Here is a 20,018-nt window from a genome sequence, read left to right as displayed (position 1 = left end):
TTTCAAAGGGGAACTGACTGTAGCCAACAGGAAGCTGCAGAAGAAAGACAAGTGTGAGTCTGGGTAGGGAAAAGGAGTTATACAGACCTTTCTCCACTTACACTGCGGTTACCTTGTGATAAACCCAATGTAAGTTGAAAATATCATCAGTCGACAATGCCTTTAATACACCTAACATACCAAACATCATGGCTCAGCCTAGCCTACCTTAAACGTACCCAGAACACTTACATTAGCCTACAGCTGGGCAGACTCATCTAACACAAAGCCTATTTTATAACAAAGTGTTGAATATCTCATGTACTTTATGGAATACTGTACTGAAAGTGAAAAACAGAATGGTTGCCTAGCTACAGAATGATTGTAGGTGTATCGGTTGTTCACCCTGGCGATGGAGGGGGGCTGACCATGGCTCCCTGCCACGGTTCAGCATCACAAGAGAGAATTACACCGCATATTGCACTGAAAAAAAAGATCAAAATTCAAAATTCGAAGTACGGTTTCTACTGAACGCATTTCATTTTCACACCATGGCAAAGTGGAATCATCCTAAGTCGGGCCTGTCAGTACGTACCTGTTACTTAATAATGAATTCCTAGCATCACAACCTTGGGAATACAAATGACCACGCATACAGTCTCATCTGTTTCCACTTGTCTGTTCTGCCTGGGTAACTAATGAGCCTGCTCTTTAAGTTAATAGCTGGTGCAGTGCCCCGCAGCTACCCTGTATTGGTCAGTCTGACTGGACACGCCAAGATATTTCTCACACCACTCTGACCCCCATATCCCGGGTAACTATTTAAGGTAAATGTTTAAAAATCAACTTCACACAAAGTAAAGGCTACTTTTTTTTTTTTTTTTTTTTTTTGCGGTATGCAGGCCTCTCACTGTTGTGGCCCCTCCCATTGCAGAGCACAGGCTCTGGACGCGCAGGCTCAGCGGCCATGGCTCATGGGCCCAGCCTCTCCACGGCATATGGGATCTTCCCGGACCGGGGCATGAACCCGTGTCCCCTGCATCGGCAGGCGAGCTCTCAACCACTGGGCCACCAGGGAAGCCCAAGGCTACTTTTATCCATTTAACTTCTGTTAAAAAATATCCCAAATACAGAAAAAATAAGAAATTTCCCACTTTTCCATGTAGTTAATAAAGGTATATAATAATAGCTCATCTTTGAGAACTTACTATTGGCCAGACACTTTTTTAAAGTTAAGTGTTTTTATATAACTTAGCCCATTTGATTCTCACAACTCCATTGAGGTAGATCCCCCCATTTTAGAGATAAGGATATTAAGGCTCAGAGAAACTAAGCCATTTGACTAAACTCATGGTGCCAAGCTTAAAACCCAGTCTGTCAGGCTCAGAACCGGCTGTGGTCTTAACTGATTAGTGTACACCAATGAAATAAAAAATGTATCCCAGGCACCAGCTTATTTTCACATACCAAATTAAAATAAGGCTTATAGGTATATGTAGTTATATATAGAAAATCTCATATACAATCATGTAATCATGATACTCGCATATATTTGTATAGATCACATAAAATACTTTCATATTTATTCACTCATTTAACCTTCTCAGTAAGACCGGTAGGTAGTGCTTGGGGCACCAGGAACACAGGGACACCTATTTTTTTTTAAACTTTGAGATTTGACATTTGGAAAAATAAAAATTGTCATGAGAAAAATCAAAATGTGCTGCACTTCTCTGTCCTTGTTATGGGTTAGTGGGCTTTTTTGAATTATAAATGAGAAGAATGACAGAGGGGTGTCCTGATCTTTCTAGGGCCTAGGACATATACCCACATATCATTATGCATCTATCTCTGAGTACATGTCATAACACGTATGTAATAAGCATCATATCCCAGTGCCCTAAAACTCTGCTCTGGCCTACAACTAAAGTCACTTAAGTACTCCACGTTCTAGAGAAAGCTCTCAGCAGTTGGAGCCAACCATCTCCCTGCAGGGCATTTGAAGAGGCGGCAGAAATGGCTCTACCGCCAACAAACCCCCCTCGTACTACCCTTCCCACCCCACTCCCAAACTTCACCTACCAGTCCAACAGGGAATCAGACATGCAGGATTGTGGGGAAGGCTGGTGTGAGAAGGAAAGGCCCCGTTCCTTCTCCTTCCCTAGGGGAGGAGGGCAGGCTGCGCCACAAGAATCACTTGTAAGGACTGCAGGCGCCCTCAAGAAGTAGGGTCTGGCCTCTCCTTTCCCACCTGGACACTTGCATGGCAGCTGGATGCCCTGCTCCCCCTGGTGCTGTCACCAGACTGGAGCAATAGAGACGGGCCCTGGGAGAGCATCTGGAAGCCCAGGAGTATGGCGTGCTATGGGGGAGATGAGGGGACCCTTGACAGGTGTCCTCTGAAACTTGAGGTTTGTGTGAACATGGAGCCTGATGCCCAGTGAAATCTAGAAATTCCCATGGGACCCAATGTGGTGTGCCTGGTAGGAAGATGGGGAAGCCCCACCCAATCCAGGACTGCTCAGTTCTCAGGAGATAGAAGAATCCTCCAGGGGTTCCCCTCATCCCTGGAGAGGAAGCACTAAAGGCCAGGTGCATGAGGGGTACCCAAGTTACGATGTGGCCAACCTGGAGAAAAGGATGATGTTGTGAGCACTGAAAGGCCAAGGGAGGACAGGAAGCTTATCTGCAGGGGTGGAAGTGGAGGAAATGGTCTTACCCCAAGAAGACTACACACAACACTATGCAGAGACCATTTCAACAGAGACCACCGCATCAGAAAGAACCTGTCCAAACCAGGGTGAGAGTGGCCAGAGGCCTGCCCACCCCTGACATTCTAACGATCCTGCAAAAAGCCCTCAGCCTCCTCTCAGCTCCCAACTCCAGAGGAACTAGGTCCTAGAAGAGAGAAGGAAAGGTATCTCAGAACCGCACACACACACACACACACACACACACACACACACACTCCAAAGAACTGAGGAGGAGGAGAATACACTTTGAATCAAATTTAAGATTAATCTTTTTTTAAATGAATGGGACTAGGTCTTAAATACCCCAATGAGAAGAGTCTCATAATAATAATTGAAAATAAAAGGAAAATGAAAGGAAATTAATTGAAAATGATTGGAAATAATTGAAATAATAATTGAAAATGAAAGGAAATTAGTTGTTGCCTAAGGAACTTGCTTCCCAGCAGGAAAGTAAGATTCAACACAATACAGTGGAAAGCAGTGAGTAGGGAAAATAAAACCATTTTACGTTGGTATAAACCCCAACAAGATGAGACTCCTCAACAAACTAATTACAAGTGAATATTATCACTAGATCTCTAGGAAATCTCCCCCACTTATATGAAATTAGTTGGGCTTCCGGAATTCTTAACACCCACCAAAATTATTATTCACAGATTCCTAATTTACTGGAGAAAAACAGATGTGACTTTCAGCAGTTTCCACTCAGTGCAGATTCTGCCCTCTTGCCAAAGAATGGAAAACTAAGACTTTACAAACACGACAGGGAACCATTGCTCAGTGAAGACAGTACAAGGAAAAGGGCTGAAACCTTCACTGTCAGGATTTAGCTTGACAATAGGAAAAGCTTCCTGGTGCAATATGTGACTAAGAGATGACTAAGAACTTTCTCTGGAAATACTGAAGACTGTGGGAGGCATCTTTCTGCCTGTAAGGTTAAATCCCACTCTTCCTAGAGGCAGGACGATGATTCTGAAAAACCTGCGCATTCCCTGCAGAGAGGAGAAAGTAGAAAGTGCAAAGACAAACCTAACCGGGGGCAGGTACTGATAGAGTTACTCTATGTTAAGTCCTGAGCTCGTTAGAACAATGCTGTTTAACAAACACATTTTTACACTGAAATCCAGGGACATAAACCCCACTGGGGCTGAAATTATGGGAGTTCTCTCTCCAGCCAGATGAATAAGCAATAATGCTTTTGTTTTAATTATTTGTTTGATCTTCTCCTCCAGCAGGTCCAACAGCAAGCTCCTTTTCTTATACATATTTTTTTAATTTGGGGAATTGGAAAACCTTTGATTATGGGGGTACAGCCTGGCTACCTCCTGGAGTCCTTGCTGCTAGAATTCCTAATGTGAGATGCAGTTTCTCTGCTTGTATTATCTTTAAAGGAACTCCAGTGTGGAGAAGCAATTCCCCTATTCAGTGGAGGAAGACGAGACAGGCTGAAGTTGATAGTATTTACATCAAGATGGCAAGACTGACTGAATCACAGTGCAGACTGTGTCCTTTGGAAACAGTTGGATTTCCTCAGTGGCAAGGACTAAACAGAGCAGAAGGGAAACCGAGAATTGGTTGAGGGGGGACCAGTGAATCTCGTAGAAACAGTTAGGAATGAACTCATTTTCTATTTTATTTCATTACTTGTTCCTCCGAGCTGGAGATGCCTCACTTATTCAAGACCTGTTTATCTGCCTGGACTAAACCGTCCCTTTCATCTCCGCCTCATCTTTTCTCTCCTCTTCCCCACCTTAGGCATTTCTCTTGTGATTGACACTTCTACCTGGGGGTGCCGAAGGGAAATGAGAACAGGAAATATGTAAAAATCCACCATCTTTGCAACTCATTAGCAATTAGCGGCTCCTCTAAGGGTTTGGACAAAGCCTTCGGAGAACGATTATTGGAACATGAAGGCAGGAGGTCTCTGTCCTTCCTGGAATTATGAGATGTGTGTGCTGCACTCCTCAATGGGCATACCCTGAATTCTGCATCATTTCCAGGGAGCTATCTATAATTCACCCTCTCTCCTCATTCAAGAAAGCACATAAGAATACAGAAAAGTGAGACTGACATTATTCCAACATTATTCTAAGAATAATCTTGATTTTGATCTAATGTAATTTTAAAAAGGAAACATTCATCATTCACAAAACTTAATTATTAATTATTACCCAGCATTTGTTATATTTCTAACAACTGAGGTGACACACCAATGTGCAGAAATTTCAATCAGTACTGAGTACTGACTCTCACCCATAGCCAGTGACATAATGTCACCTAGTACTGTGCTGGCTGGTACCCCCTTCATAAATAGTATCATCTGCAGCCAGGTGACACCAGAGTAGAGCCATATAGTCAATAAGTGTTCCACAAGATGACGGCTGATGCCTTTGAGACCGGAAAAAAATGTTGCTACAAGCCAAAAAAAAAAAAATCCTCAGTAGAGTGCATGAATTCCGTTAAAGTTTAACCAGAAAGCAAATGCCATTTTTTTTTTTTTTTTTTTTTTTTTTTTTTTGCGGTACGTGGGCCTCTCACTGCTGTGGCCTCTTCCGTTGCGGGGCGCAGGGTCCAGACGCACAGGCTCAGCGGCCGTGGCTCACAGGCCCAGCTGCTCCGCGCCATGTGGGATCTTCCCGGACCGGAGCACGAACCCGTGTCCCCTGCATCGGCAGGCGGACTCTCAACCACTGCGCCACCAGGGAAGCCCGCAAATGCCATTTTTATCTACTGATTTTTAAGAGTCAGTGAGAAAAGTCTAAGGCTCTCGAGTTTGATAAAATTACACTTCAGAATTCAGACCATAGAGGACACTCAATAACTTTATGATAAAATACTATCAGTATACTGTATGTAATTATACCTCAATAAAGCTGATTAAAAAAAAATAGTACCAGTAATACTCAGGGGAAAAAATAAGTAAAATATCTAAAATTACTATTCTGCTAAATCTATCCCCCCATTACCATGTACACTCCTTGAAGACAGGGATTTTTGTTTGCTTTGTTCATTTTTATATCCCTGCCCCGCAGAATTAAGCCTAGAACAGATAGGTGTTCAATAAATAATATTCGTTAAATATGTAAATCAACCAATCAGACCAAAACAAGCCACGCACTTAAAGTTTGAGAAAAAAGTGTAGTTGTTTATCAGGAAGTCTGGCAGATAGGCATTTGTCTTTCCTCACCCCTACCTCATGTGTTTTAATTGCTATGGAAAAAGCAACTCTAAGACTGAGATTTTAAGAAGTTTTCTGGTAACTTCCGATTAACCTTATGTCCTGCTTACTTTACGGGTAGGGGTTTCTCTTTTCTAATTTTCTCACTCAGGTTTTCTAGGTATTGTCACCCATCACACTTGTAGCCAAAATTTTCACCTGGAAAGAAAGCGGCCTATGCAAACCCAAAGGGACATAAATAAACACAGAGATGTTTCCTCGGCTAGATATCTTAATGAATGAACACTCAAAGCCACAGGCACGATGATTAAATGCTATTTTTCAAAAAGGAAACTCACAAACCAAATCTTGAGTTATACCAAGATTTGAAACCATTCAAGTCATCTGACATTAAGTGGCTTGATAAGGGGTTCATTTGATGAGGAGATTGGGCAGACTGGGACAGCTAAATTACACAAGAAAGAAAACTGTAAAGGCACAAACTCATTTTCAGTAAGTCCCCTAGGCTAGTCAGGTAAAGAGCATTTGTGATCACATATTTTATTTGCTTTTGCAAATAAGTTTTGCACACATGAATTTTCATAAATGAGTCTATGGGCCCTAAGGAACTTTCAGATGGTAGCAAACAGAAACGTTAGTTTGTTTTGTTCACATTGTTAATATTGGTGCTGCCTTTACAAGAGACATAATGAAAATAAACTACTGCACCTAGGGAGCCTCAGGGAGGGGGAAGATTTAACTCCTGGAAATTATTTGTTTTTATTTGTCCTGTGCACCCCAGGATAGGGCTTCTCACCATTTTCTCACCTTGCAGAAAGCCCTTGTCACATTCTAGAGGAGTGATTTTCTTCTGCCAAAACTACCATGAAATTAAATATGAACAGCAGCAACAGTGGGTCTAACACCCACCAACACGTGCATGCTCAACATATACAAGGGGGACGCAATCCAGAAAAGAACTAAAAGTTAAGAGCAGCCAACAATCTCAGGCCACTAGGATGAAGGGACACAGGCTAGGGTCTCCAAGAACTCCAAGTTCAATCCCATATATCTTGCATCTTGATCAACAGGGACCAAATGTTGCTGACCACTGGGCCCTGATCTCCCTCTTTCGGCAGTAGATGAGGGAATGCAGTTATTCTACAGTTCATAGGCCTAATAATAGCATCCATTCATCCATCCATCTAACTGTAGCAAATAACAATAATATAATAGCACATGACATGGATTTTGTCATATAATGCTCACCTTATACAGCAATTAAATGACTGTTTATGGTTGAGACTAAGGCTTATAGACATAGTCATCTATCCAAGATCAAACAGCTAGTAAGTGGCATAGCAGGTACTTGGATTCAGGAAGCCTAGCTCTAGAGACCCCACTCTAAACCAACACACCTCAGAGCAAGGTCTTGAGTACCTAGCATTGAGTTTGGCCTCTGTTTGCTCATTTGAAACTGAGGGAAGTAAGACAACCACACAACACAGAGTATCAGATGAGACATCATCTGCAAAGTGCCAGGGACAATGCCTAGTACCTAACAGGTACTCGATATAGTTGGTTCACTTCCCCCAGGTGTATAGAAACGAAAAAAAAAAAAATTCATCACTTCCTTGCAGGGTCGGGAATAGGTCTGGAGATAAAAAACCACATTCTTCCGTATAAATCCATTCACCTCTGAGACGTTACTTGTGAAAGTAATTTTAATCCTTCATGCTTGTGGAAATCATTTCAAAGTAAAAATACTCACACCTCATTCTCCGTGAAAGACATTAGAATTTGGTGCAGCTTGTCCTTGTCAGTAAGGCGTATTGTGTTAATGTTTTCCACAGCTGTGGGAGCCGTGCTATAATCAGACAACATCCTACTGAGGCATTGACGCACATCTAAAAAACCCACCAAGCCCCGAAAATGGAACGGAGAAACCTTTTCCAAATCAATTTTCCCTTTTGTCTTTCTTTGCGACTCTCAGGCTCCCTTCCTTTTCAGCCATTGAGCTGAACTCCAGGTAGAGAGAAACATTTGGCATGAAAATGATTCTCCCATAAAGCCTGACGTCTTTTAAATACTTACGAGAACTGTGCATTTCAAATATGCAGAGAATTCTATACAAAGAATAACTGTCTAGAAACCCATGTCATTTAATTCTGTTGCTCTGGTTTTCAACTTGTGTATAATACCACTTATGTCAAATGGAAGTAGCTATGCAGATTTTTTTTAAGAAAACCAAAAGAAAAAAGGGTTGCCTCTTGGGCAGAAAAAATATTTAGATTCTGCAAGAGAGGGACTCCTGAAATCCCTCATGTGACCTTCCTCAGAAACTATTCAAGTCATCTGGGAAATGACCCCAGCACGACGAATATTTGGGTTTGTTCTGCTTTTCAATTTACCACTCCATTTAAAAGAAATTAAAGCATCAACAACTGGTGTTTATGCAGGACTCACAAAGTACCTCAACAGCCGCATACATCTCAGCTTCATTCAAAAGCTGGGAAAGCAAATCAATGGAGGATAATGGAATGGGATAAAACTAGCTCAGTCAGGGAGAAAACATATTTGCCTTCTCAGGTGCCTCTCCTCAAACGGGCAGAGAAGAGAAAAAATTAAAACTTGGTCCCCCATCACGATAAAGCCTACAATTCATCAAGGTGACCATCTGCCAATGAAACTGATAAGGAAAATGTTAAGGGTAAAACTTGCAACCCCCGTTAAGTGTTTTTCCCACTAAGGAAGCATAACTTTTCCCTTTCATTCTTCCTCTACCTTCTATTTATGTTTCCAATTAAGATTTGTCTATCTAAAAATCGGTAATGTGGCACTCACGAGCCCTGTTAGTAATGTATTCCTCTAAGCTACATTCTAAAACGAAGCAGGATCCATAAATCATGCCTCTTCTTGCATGAAATGAGAAATGCTACGGTCAACTGAAATTTCTGGAAAGGTGGAGAGGTGGAGCCACCCCAGTTATTTTTCTGCAATTTGCAATAATTGCAAATGCTTCCTAGGAAAAACTCAGCATCAGTAATCCTCCAGCTCACACGTAAGCTAAATCATCACAGCTACCTATGAGCAGGGAAACCCCAGTATGCACAGCATTGGGCATCCGGAGGTAAGAGGAGGGGCAGCAAACAGCTCTACCCCGTATCTGTCTGGAGCCTTCGTCTCTGATCATCCATCTCCTTCCTTTTCTGTACAAACCTATGGCTGACTCCTGCTGAGTCACCTAGTGAAGGGAAAACTGAGGAGACCTCCTGAGAAGTGAGATGTTGGCTTGGAAGTCCAATATGTTTATTCCAAGGCAAATCCATTCCACAATTACGTATCTATTCAACGTCTTAGAATGCACCGCATATTAATGAATCTTAGCCCCAGGAGGTTTCATTCGACAACACGTGGTATTTGGGGCTGTGGTGGGGGAGGAAAGAAGGTGGTAAGAAAATGCCCCTCTCTGCTTTGATGGGGAGAGGAGGTTAGAATCATCACTATTCCATGTTGAATGACAGAATTTTCTCTCTCTCTCCCCGATGGCGCTGAGTAGAAAATTCACAAGCTCACCCAAACTGAATGAGCCTGTTGGGCTGGGTGACTGCACTTTTCAAATATGCTAGTCCCCATTTGGGGCTATTTTGTTTTAGAGTCTCTGTTTAGCTGTGTACTTACACTCGAAGCATAGAGAGGGACAAATCCCTGGCAATTGTTTTTCAAGCCTCAGCCCAGCTGTGTTTATTTCCAGCCGATATATATCCCACGAGGGTCAGGCTTCGGGCAGGAGGAGATGAGCACAGGGCCTGAGAGAGCAGACCAAAGTCGCTGTGCAGGGCGAGGACGTGGCTCTAACACGCCAGGGCCGGGCAGATGTCCTGGGCGCCTGTCCTGGGCGCCTCAGAGAGACAGCACAGCCTTGAAGCCAGACAGGCTCCATAGAGTCTGAAGTGTATTAAGTACACACAAGAAATGTGCATTTCAAATATGCTGCATTCTGTAAAGAGAAGAATGACTTTTTAAAATGCCAAGTCCCTTCGTTCTGTCACTGTTAATGTTCAACCTGTGTATGATGCCACCTATGTCAAAGGGAAGTGCTATGGCCACTTCCAGACCAAAAAGGAGAAGAAGGAAAGAAAAGGTGTGCCTTCTTGAGCAAAGAAAGACATTTAGGTTCTATAAGAGAGGTACCCGTGAAAGTGATCTTATTCAGAAACTATTCTGGTCACTGGGAAATAAACCTAGAACTATAAAGTATTTACGTTCATTCTACTCTTCAATTTACTACTCAATTTCAGAGAACTTAAAGCATCAGCAACTGGTGTTTATGCAGGTGACACAATCTGCTGTGTCACCTTTAGTAAGTTTCTTAATGTCTCTGAACCTCAAGTTTCCTTATCTTCAAAATGAGAGCAGTAATGGCACCTATCTCAAAGGCTTATTGTGAGGCTAATGAGAGACCATAAGCAACGTGTTTAACACAATGTCCAGCACGTGGCAGGAATTTAACAAAAGGAAGCTAAAACTACCTGAGCCTGACGGCTGAGAAGTCCAGCTTTGGTGAACATTTCTACCACCATCAGCCATTCAGAAATGAGTCCAACACAGCCCAGCCACCACCTGCTCCCTCTAACCTTAGCTGAGACTCACTGGCCTGCGAAGGCATTGGAGAGTCAATTTTTCAGACTGAAGAAGCAAGCTGTGTGCATGAGTTACCTGAAACTGTAGTGTACACACACACACACACACACACACACACACACACACACACACACACACACACCCCGCATATTGTTTTAAAAGCTCTTTTAACCCAGTCCATCATGGAGCCTGAAATTCCCTAACTCGTTCACTCCTTAAGATACTTTGTTCATTTTAGGTGAGCTTAACAGACGATTACATGGAATCGAAGAACCATCAGCTACTTAACACTTGATAATAATAATCATATCTATCACAGATTCAACACCAGTTTGTACCAGTCAGCCCTGTAATCACTGATAATCCTCCCAACCATACAAGGTAGATATTGTGCCTATTTTAAGATGAGGGCACTGAGACCCAGAGACTAGGTCAGTGCTCACAGCCACAGAGCTTGTAAGTGATGGAGCAGGAATTCAAACCCAGTTCTGTTTAGCTCCAAAGCCTATACATTCTGCCACATGTTCCGCTACACCATGCTACCTCTGCTTTCATGAGAATTAGTTCTGCAGAAAATGCATTAGTACCCACTGTGGTAGAGCAGTTAGGGAGGGTCTTAAAGAAATAAAATTAAACACAATTTAAATGTATTTGGTAGCCAGCCTCCAAGACAGTCCCCAATGAACCCTACCTCCTGGTATCAATGCCTGTGTGTAGTCCCCTCCCACAGTGTATCAGAGTTGGGCTATGAAACCAACAGAGTATATCAGGAGTGATGGTAAGTCACTTCTGAGGCCAGGTTATAAAAAGCATGGTAGACTCGGCCCTGTTCTCTTTTGGACCACTTGATTTGGAGGAAGACAGCTGCCATATCTTAAGGACACTCAGGCAAGAAACTGTGACCTCCTGTCAACAGCCATGTGAATAACTATACTGGAAGCAGATCTTCCAGCCCCCGTCCAGCCTTCAGATGACTGCTTCCCTGGTCTACACTTTGACTCCAGCCTCATGAGAAACCCTGATGCAGAACCACCCAGCCAACCTGCTCTTTAATTCCTGAGCCTCAGAAACTTTGTGAGATAATAACTTTGTTGTTTTAAGCTGCCCAATTTGGGGGTCATTTGTTACACAGCAATGAATGATACAGTACAAAAATCAGACAGAAGTCAGGGCTTAAAGAAAGCCTTGGGCTTCCCTGATGGCGCAGTGGTTGAGAGTCCGCCTGCCAATGCAGGGGACACAGGTTTGTGTCCCAGTCCAGGAAGATCCCACATGCCGCGGAGCGGCTGGGCCCGTGAGCCATGGCCGCTGAGCCTGCGCGTCCGGAGTTTGTGCTCCGCGACGGGAGAGGCCACAACAGTGAGAGGCCCGCATACCGGAAAAAAAAAAAAAAAAAAAAGAAAGCCTTGGCCAAGGAGAATGAAGAAGGGTATTCACCAAAGGGTAATAAAAAGATCTGGTGTATGAGGATAGACAAAAAGGAGAGATGGGTTGAAGTGAGAAAAATATTGTAATAGTAGTAGCGAATACTTATACAGCAGTTCCTGAGCAGTGTTCAAAGTGCTGTTGATATATTAGCTCATTTAATCCTTACAACAATCCTATAGAGCAGTGGTAGAGTTATACCCACTTTACAGATAAGGAAACTGAGGCACAGAAGAATTTGCAGGCGTCATTCAGCTGGTAAGTGGTGAAGCTGGAATTCACCCCAGGCAGTCCAGCTCCAATTTCTGCACTCTTAACCACTCCACACACTGTCTCTCAGGTCAAAAGAGAAACTGGAGAAAGCAACAAAAGCCCTCCAAGTGGGTCAGGGGTCTGAGTAAACCCCAAGCTTTTGGTCTAGATTCCTTCATTATTGTTTTGATAAAGGTAATAATAAAGTACACCATAGAGCAATGTTCCACTGATTTCATTTTACCCTTAAAACACTCCCGGGAGAGAGGCAGAAGAGATACTATTATCTCCATTTTACGGAGGAGATACTATTGTCTCTATTTTACTGAGGCTGAGCGATGTTAAGGAATCACTTGGATCCCTCAATCTGAAATCAAATGAGTTTTCTTGGCAAATTAGGGAATTTTTCAACTTTAAGCAAATTCTGATATGTTGGAACTGCCTTGTTTACCTTACTCATTGATATTTGCATTTACCTGTTTACATTTCAGATTCCATGGACTAACAAAATAATAAATCAAAGAGGAAGCAACCCCGTGAAAAGAACATGAAATTCATATACCACCTCGATTTCAACCAGAAGAAAACACATTCATAACAAAACACAATCACAGCAGTATTCAATTTAAGCAAACAAGAGTGGCAAAATTAAAGTCAAAATTAAACTGGCAAAATTAAAGAGCTCGGGGCCTCTTTCCAAGACAGTAAGATGGATTGAAATAACTACGGCTACCCCCACCAAAGATATAATTAAATTAAATATGCATGCCCATTGTTGAGGAATAATCATTACAGTAGCTCCCAAAGAAAAAGGTGTTTATTTCTAGTCAGTTGAAAAAATATATATTACTGAGTTTTCTTCCCCAACAATACAGCAATTGTGAAACCTACAGAAACGTAGCAAAGCTAATGCCAGGCTTAAAATATGAAGGTGCCAATGGCAGAGAACTGGAGAGTTTCAGACAAACCTAACAGCTACACTATCACAGTCATAATTTTCTCTTCCTCCTCATGCCATCTGTCCCCCTCCCCCAAGCACTTCCATTTCATCTGAACTGCATGTCTATAGGCCCTTCACACTGTCTAATCACGAGGGCTTCTTTTTCTGTTTATACTAGGATTTCTTTTATTCGGGTGGAGGAGGACGAGGTGTGATCTGCCCGTTGTCTCACCAATTATTTTAGAAACAGTGCCCTCCCCATCCACAGCCTTCCTTCTCAGGTCTGCTATGGAGAATGATATTTGCATTAATGAATGTTTCCTCTGCTGTTATTGGTCAGGCACTTAGGCCTTCCAGACCCTCGTGGCCCCGCAGCTCAGGTCTGTCTGCGGGCCTCTGGGTAATCAATCCTGTTTCTTGGCAGCGCTGTCAATCAGAAACTCCCCTGAGTGGCACCTAGCGACAGTTCCCAGCAGGTTGAACGTCCCCACTCCCTCTCCCCTTTAGGTTTCATGGTGACACAGACTTTGAGCCTGCTGTTTTTCCATCATGGAGTGGAATTTGTTTTCATTTTTCTCTGCTTGTGTTGATTCTTTCCCCCTGCTTTATCCTCTCAAGACTATCATAGAAAATACAGTATTCAACACGAATTCCCCAGAGGGCTTCTTGGCCGTGGTTTCAATATACATTATCCTGTACTTCTCTTCTTTTCCTTCTCTTGGTCTTTTGACACCTCAGACTCTATCCTGCCAATTGCTACACCACCACCAAATACACCACCATACATTTGACCTCTTCTCAGTGCCCATAAACCTGAACCAATTACCAACAGGGAACTGAGTCATTCTCCCCATGTCCAAACAGTCCCTAATTTTAGTATTACCAAACTATATTTGCAGAGACGGCACATGCTGGATCTTTCAGGACCACCTCAATTTCTTCTCTTCAAGCCTGTGGTTCCAAGCTTTGGTTTGGAAAATCAGATCGCAGCACGCTGCCAGAAGCCACACAAATGAGCTTATTTGAAGTAATTATTGTATTGACGTCTTTTTCCTTTGCTCACTCGGAAAGCCATCAGCACTAGAAAAATACGTATTGCAATTAGAAATTGCATCTTTATTTTCTGTTAAACCAAAAGGAAACCTTCCTTACCGCATGGCACACTGGAGACCGTGGCTCAGACCCACTTGGGATTTGTGAGCACTGCCTGTGCCCCACCCCGCCAGCACTACTGCATGAGCTTGCATGCACATGTGCGTGCACGCATGCACACACACACACACACACACACAATGGCTAGCCCTTATCCATTCTCAAGGTCATACTCAGAGAAGCCACAGCAATGATGGCATGAGGGGCATTAAGGAACGATCCTTTTCTCTCTACTTTCCTCAGGTCTTAGGTTTGTGTTTTCCAGGGTTAAGCACTCCTTCAGGCACTTTCCTCACACTGTCCACGTACAAGAAGCACCTAAGGCAACGGGCGATCTGTTCTCAGTATCTTGGCAGCTTCCCGCACACCCAAATGGGAATACGATCGCTTTCTATGAAATCTCTCCATAAAGAGCGAGGTTGGTCAGCACGAAAAGTATCAGTATATGAGCAGCCTTTAAGTGAGAAACTGGAGGAGTTTTCTTTCAAGGATTACTTCTAGGGACGTTTGAGCTATAGTATTTGCTAAGGTGGAGCATAAACAATGGCATTAACATAGCTAAAGGATAAACCAGTAGATCAATGGGAAACTGAAGACAGCCTGAGGAAAGGGAGAGGGAGGATGTAATAGCAGTAACAGGCATTTATGATGACAAATCATGTGCCATCTCCGTGCTCAACACAGCACGTGCATTCTCTTTCGTAATCCTGACATACGTCCCAGATGGAGGACCTGAGAGGCAGAGTGAGGCTGCTCACCCAGCTAGAAAGTAGTGGAGCTACAACTCGAACCCCACATTGTCTGACTCCAAAACCCTAGGTTTTAATCACTTTGTTATTCTACGTAGTCAGCATTGTCCAGGGGAGAGGGTTAATGTCCCTGGATTCCAAACTCTCTTAGCTAAACGCCCTTTGCTTTGACTCTGTATCCACCGAATAGTGTAATTTGGCCTCTCTGGCGTCATGACAGGGGGAGTTTTGTGAGGGCTGTGAGAGTGGTTTCTCCCTGTGTAATGATGAATTGGTGGTGCCCTGCCTACCTCAGCCTCCTGAACTAAGAGTCAGGCCCCTCCAAACCGGGATCAGATCCTGGAATGCTCTACCTGCATGCAGCCCTCCTTTGTATAAAACCTCTACCACGTCCAACCTCCAGTTTTTACTTTTGTCTTCCGTAGACACCACACCTCAATTTCACGCTTTAGCTAAGGGCAAATGGCAAATGCAAACTCTTGTTAACACTTTGAGGGCCTCACCCTCCATCATTTTAACTATATGCTCTTTTCCTCTCCTCTCCACATAAGTATGTTTTCTTTAAAACCATAAGACCCCCCATTATCAATGTTCCTTGAAACTGGTTGACTCATACATACCAGTTTTATTAGTGCCACCACATTATCAGCTTGTCTTTGTCCAGTTTCTTGGCTCCAGTAAGAAGAAATAACTAATATTTGAGGTAGTCCCCTGATCACCATGCTAACAAAATCTTTTATGTACATACATACGTATTTTGTTCTTATATATATAATACATTACATACAGCACCTATGTACAAAATACATTTTTATCTATCTGTTTTATCTAAAGAGAAAGTCTCTGCCAAGAACTGAGCTTTTACCAAGTCCTAGGCAGGTCATGCCCCAAAGGCCTGTCCTGCCTACACCCATCTATGCAGATATGACCTGATTCCACAGGGAGGATCTATGAACCAAGGGGTACCAGTATTAAAGCTCACAACCACTTATCAGGGCCTGATGTGAAAAAGTGAATGTGGCCTATCAGAGTCCTCTCTTGGCATTTGCCTGGGAAACACTGGGAGATGGATCTAGTGAGTGATGGTGCTGAGGGTAAAAAGGGGGCATGAGGTTGGGCACGGGCCAGGACAAGCCGTGAGCATGCTGACGTTGTGAGGGGGCAGAAAGTCACAGTTGTCTAAAGAGGGTCGAGAACCTGCTTGGAACAGAGGAGATGGGACTGGAGTAGACACACATGGAAAAGCGTGTGCCAAAGAATCTTGGTTTTCATGCTAATAAGCATGGTGGAGAAAGAATGAGGGATGCCTGGGGCTTGGGAGGAGGAAGAGAAGAGCAACAAAGCATCAAAGGAGGTTAGAAATGAGCAAATGACTGTCAGTCAAAGGTGTGGTTGGGAATCGTCTCACTTTGCTTTAAGAAAAAAAAAAGCAAACGTTTTGTTCTGATCAGAAGATTCATGTAGCTGATCACATACCAAAGGAAAGACAGTGACTATGGTACAATGGTCTGTAAGTTTTATTAGTGTGAGCAGAATAAACAGAGGCCTAACATCCATTCCAGCTTTCTAGATGTGGCCTGTGGTCACGACCACTGCATTGTTGCTGGTCACAAACCTCCTGTCACTACCACTTAGCACCACGCACTATGCACAGTCCTCAGCCCAGTCCTGAGGCTCTCCAGTTCCATCCCAACACTGATCCCAGACTGGATATGAAACTCTTCCATAAACCCTCCAGTTTATAGGAAGCTTCCCTTTTCCTGTAAAGCAAACACATTTCTATTATGGCTGCTTACATGAGTCTTTTCACGATTCTTGCTGAATCCTCTACTTTCACTGGGGAAGCTGGACATGGAAGGGGGTTACTAAAAATTCAAGTCAAAAGTAAAATTAAAACACATTTTCCAGGCCCTGCAGAGTGTACAAAAATGGCTCCTTGCCTTAGCTGAGCTATGAGTACAATGGTGAAAACGTAGCACTTGGTATGTGGCCCGCAGCCACATACCATATATTTTACAATTATATCCCGGATGTCAAATGTCCGTGTTGGCATTTAAAGCCTACAGAGCTGGTGAGTGTTTAAAATGGTTCATGTCTACTTTCTGCAAAAGTTACAGTGAAGAGAAGACAGGTCTGTTTAACACAGCATGTGTTTTTCCTAACTCGCCAGCAACAAGTCACAGTAAAGAGTTACACAGGTACTTACTATTTATAACCCATGGCTACATCCACAAAATACTTCCTTCTCTGTCGATAGACATTGTCTTTAAATCCCTTAAACAGAAAAGAGATTAAGTTATTTAACAGTCTGCCAAAAAAATTAGCTGCAGAAGACCTAAAAAAAAAATCACTGTGATGTTTATTGAGTGTCCAATTCAAATGTAAATTTGTTTCCTTGGATAACCGCCTTGATGACACAGGCAGAAGCCAATTGTACTTACAGTAAAACCTCATTAAATTTGGGCTGTCTTAATTCGGGATGTGTGGGAATTCAGACTAAAGTTAACCTTTCCATGGAGTAGGCAGAATGGCTTAGTTAAGCAAATTGATATTGTGAAAAATATCCTTTGATTTTCAAGTATCATTTACATGTAATTGATCTTATTACAAATTAATCTTATCTGTTCATTAAAATAGGTCCCTTTAACATGGATTTTCCACTAAGAACCTCAATTTAATTGCTTTGTGTAAATTACCAATAAGTGTACATGTGTTAAAATTCTATCATTCAGAATAATCATCAACACCCCAAATTAGGATGAATAAAGAGGTTTTGCTGTATGTTATGAGTACAGCCACACAATGCAAAATCGATTACAGGGGATTCACACAAGATAGCAGGCTAGCTCCATTCCCCTCTGACTTCCTATGGCTCTGACTAGTCTTCAGCCAAGTTCAAGATTTTACCCATCATCATGCACTTGGGAAATTAAACATCCTGTCTGCCATTCTCCCATCAAGTGGAATCCTTCTAAAAGCACTTCCTGGTTTACTCAAGAATCTCCTCTTGTCAACAGACTTTCCATTTTCCTTTCCTTCAGGTACTTTCAGACAATCAGTTCTTTCCAGGGTTGTTTCTTCAGACAGCTGGAAGCCCAGCAGGAGTTGTTTCAATTTAACTTCTTACCTGCACAACTCCTGAAAACCCGAAGGGAAACCAGGACATGCTGACCAGTCTGAGAAGGGAGGCCAGGCAAGGAGACAGGCTGCAGGGGTCGTGGGCTCTGGGAGGAGAACTGGGACAGGCCCACAAAGGCCCGGACTACCTCTGCTCACCCAGTGTCCACTCAGACACTTACGCAAGGGTGCTGCTCAAGAGGAACCTCAACTCAGAGAAACTCGTTCTGTTCTCTCTTCCAGCTGAAGGAGAACTGGCCTTGAGGTCAGAAATCTTCACAGGACCGTATGCTGAACAGAAACAAAGAACGTCCATTGCCAACAGCCTTTCTCTCAGGAAAGACAAAAGGTCACTAACAGAGGGAGAGAGCGAGTGCCCTGAGGTCACCCAAAGGCCCTGCAGAAGTGAAGTACCCCTGCCCTTAAAGCTAGAACTTTCTTTCTTCTGCTACAAATTGGGAGTTTTTAAACTGGAGTTCATAGGCAGGCTTGCGGAGCCTTCAGATGTGTATATGCAAAATTTGTGACCATAGTTACAAAATGTGTGACCACCTTTACAAATGGGTATGTGAGCTAAGAAAAGGTCTTATGCCATAGAGGGTAGACATGGTCGCTAGAAAGTATGAATTTCAACAGTCACTAGTCACAACAAGCAACCTGGTGGTGGTAAACAAGAATTCCAAGCACCTTGATTACTCAAAAAGAAAGCAGCCCGTGACAAAAGGAAAAGAGTTATGTGAAAAGCTCAGCATCTGTTCCCTGGTTCCTGCCAAACCGGACACCATGGTAACAGCACCATAATCTGCTGGGCTTCCTAAGGAATCTCGAGTATCTCTCCTTGGCAAACACCTGCACCTTTTCCAGGCATGAAAGAGAGTGATTTACTCATCATGCCTCATCAGCTTAGTGTGGCGGTGATTACACAAGTGCTATGGGTGAACCAGAGCTTCCAGCACTGAACTGTGGACCGGCAAAACAAGACAGGGATGCTAGCTACACTAGCGATTACAGAGACACAGCATTCCTTGGCCAGCCATTCTAAATTGATGCGAGGGATAACGTTACCAGATAAAAAGAGAGAACACCCATGCAATATTTGGGGCATACTTATATAAAAAAATTTGTTGTTTATGTGAAATGCAAATTTAACTAGGCATCCTATATTTTTATTTGCTAAATCTGGCAACACTAGCACTCAGAGAGTATCTGCTGCACACCACCCTTCCTCTCTCAATTTAAATCAAGAGGAACTTGATTTAAATCAAGACCCAGCTGGCACCCAAAAGTGCTCAGCTGAATCTACGTTGGCTATCCCAAAAAGTCAACCTGGGGGAATACTGGAATCATTTGCGGAGCTTTAAATAACACTCCAAACCTGGACACATTCCCAGAGGTTCTGATTTAAGCACTCTGAGGTGAGACCCTGGCATAGGGAATTTTTTTGTTCTCCAGAGATTATTTGAATGGAAAGCTAGGGCCGAAAATCACTGAGTTAGGACATCAGTTCTCAAACTTCAGAGTTCATCAGAATCTCCGGCAAATCTGTTTAAATGCAGATTCCAGGGTCCATCCTGGAAATTCTCATTCAGTAGGCTTCAGATGAGCCTCAACATATTGCATTTTTAATAAGCACCTTATGCAGGGACATTGAATCACACTTTGATAGACCCTCTCAGTGTAGATCCTTGCTACTCAAACTGTGGTCCGCAGACCTCCACTGTAAGCCTCAACTGGGAGCTCACTAGAAATGCAGAATCTCAGGTGCACCCATCTGCATTTTGCAAAGATCCTCCACGTGATCTGCTTGTCCATTAAAGTTTAAGATGGACGGACCTACATATTTAACCCTT

The 20,018-nt window shown here is 43.1% G+C and overlaps 1 protein-coding gene across 2 annotated transcripts in view; it reads right to left on the bottom strand.

The window, feature by feature from the left end:
* TPH2 (tryptophan hydroxylase 2) overlaps positions 1-20,018 on the bottom strand; it is a 117,811-nt gene that overhangs the window by 75,062 nt on the left and 22,731 nt on the right. For both annotated transcript variants that reach the window (XM_082634574.1, XM_082634573.1), the window contains one exon: positions 17,258-17,325. In XM_082634574.1, coding sequence (XP_082490700.1) covers positions 17,258-17,325 — 68 coding nt within the window. The remainder of the gene's footprint in view (positions 1-17,257; positions 17,326-20,018) is intronic.

The sequence above is a fragment of the Mesoplodon mirus genome (genome assembly GCF_964341445.2).
Source record: "Mesoplodon mirus genome assembly, chromosome: 11".
Lineage (NCBI taxonomy): Eukaryota > Metazoa > Chordata > Mammalia > Artiodactyla > Ziphiidae > Mesoplodon > Mesoplodon mirus.
Note: the sequence above shows the minus strand (reverse complement) of the source record. Positions and strands in the feature narration are given on the sequence as shown.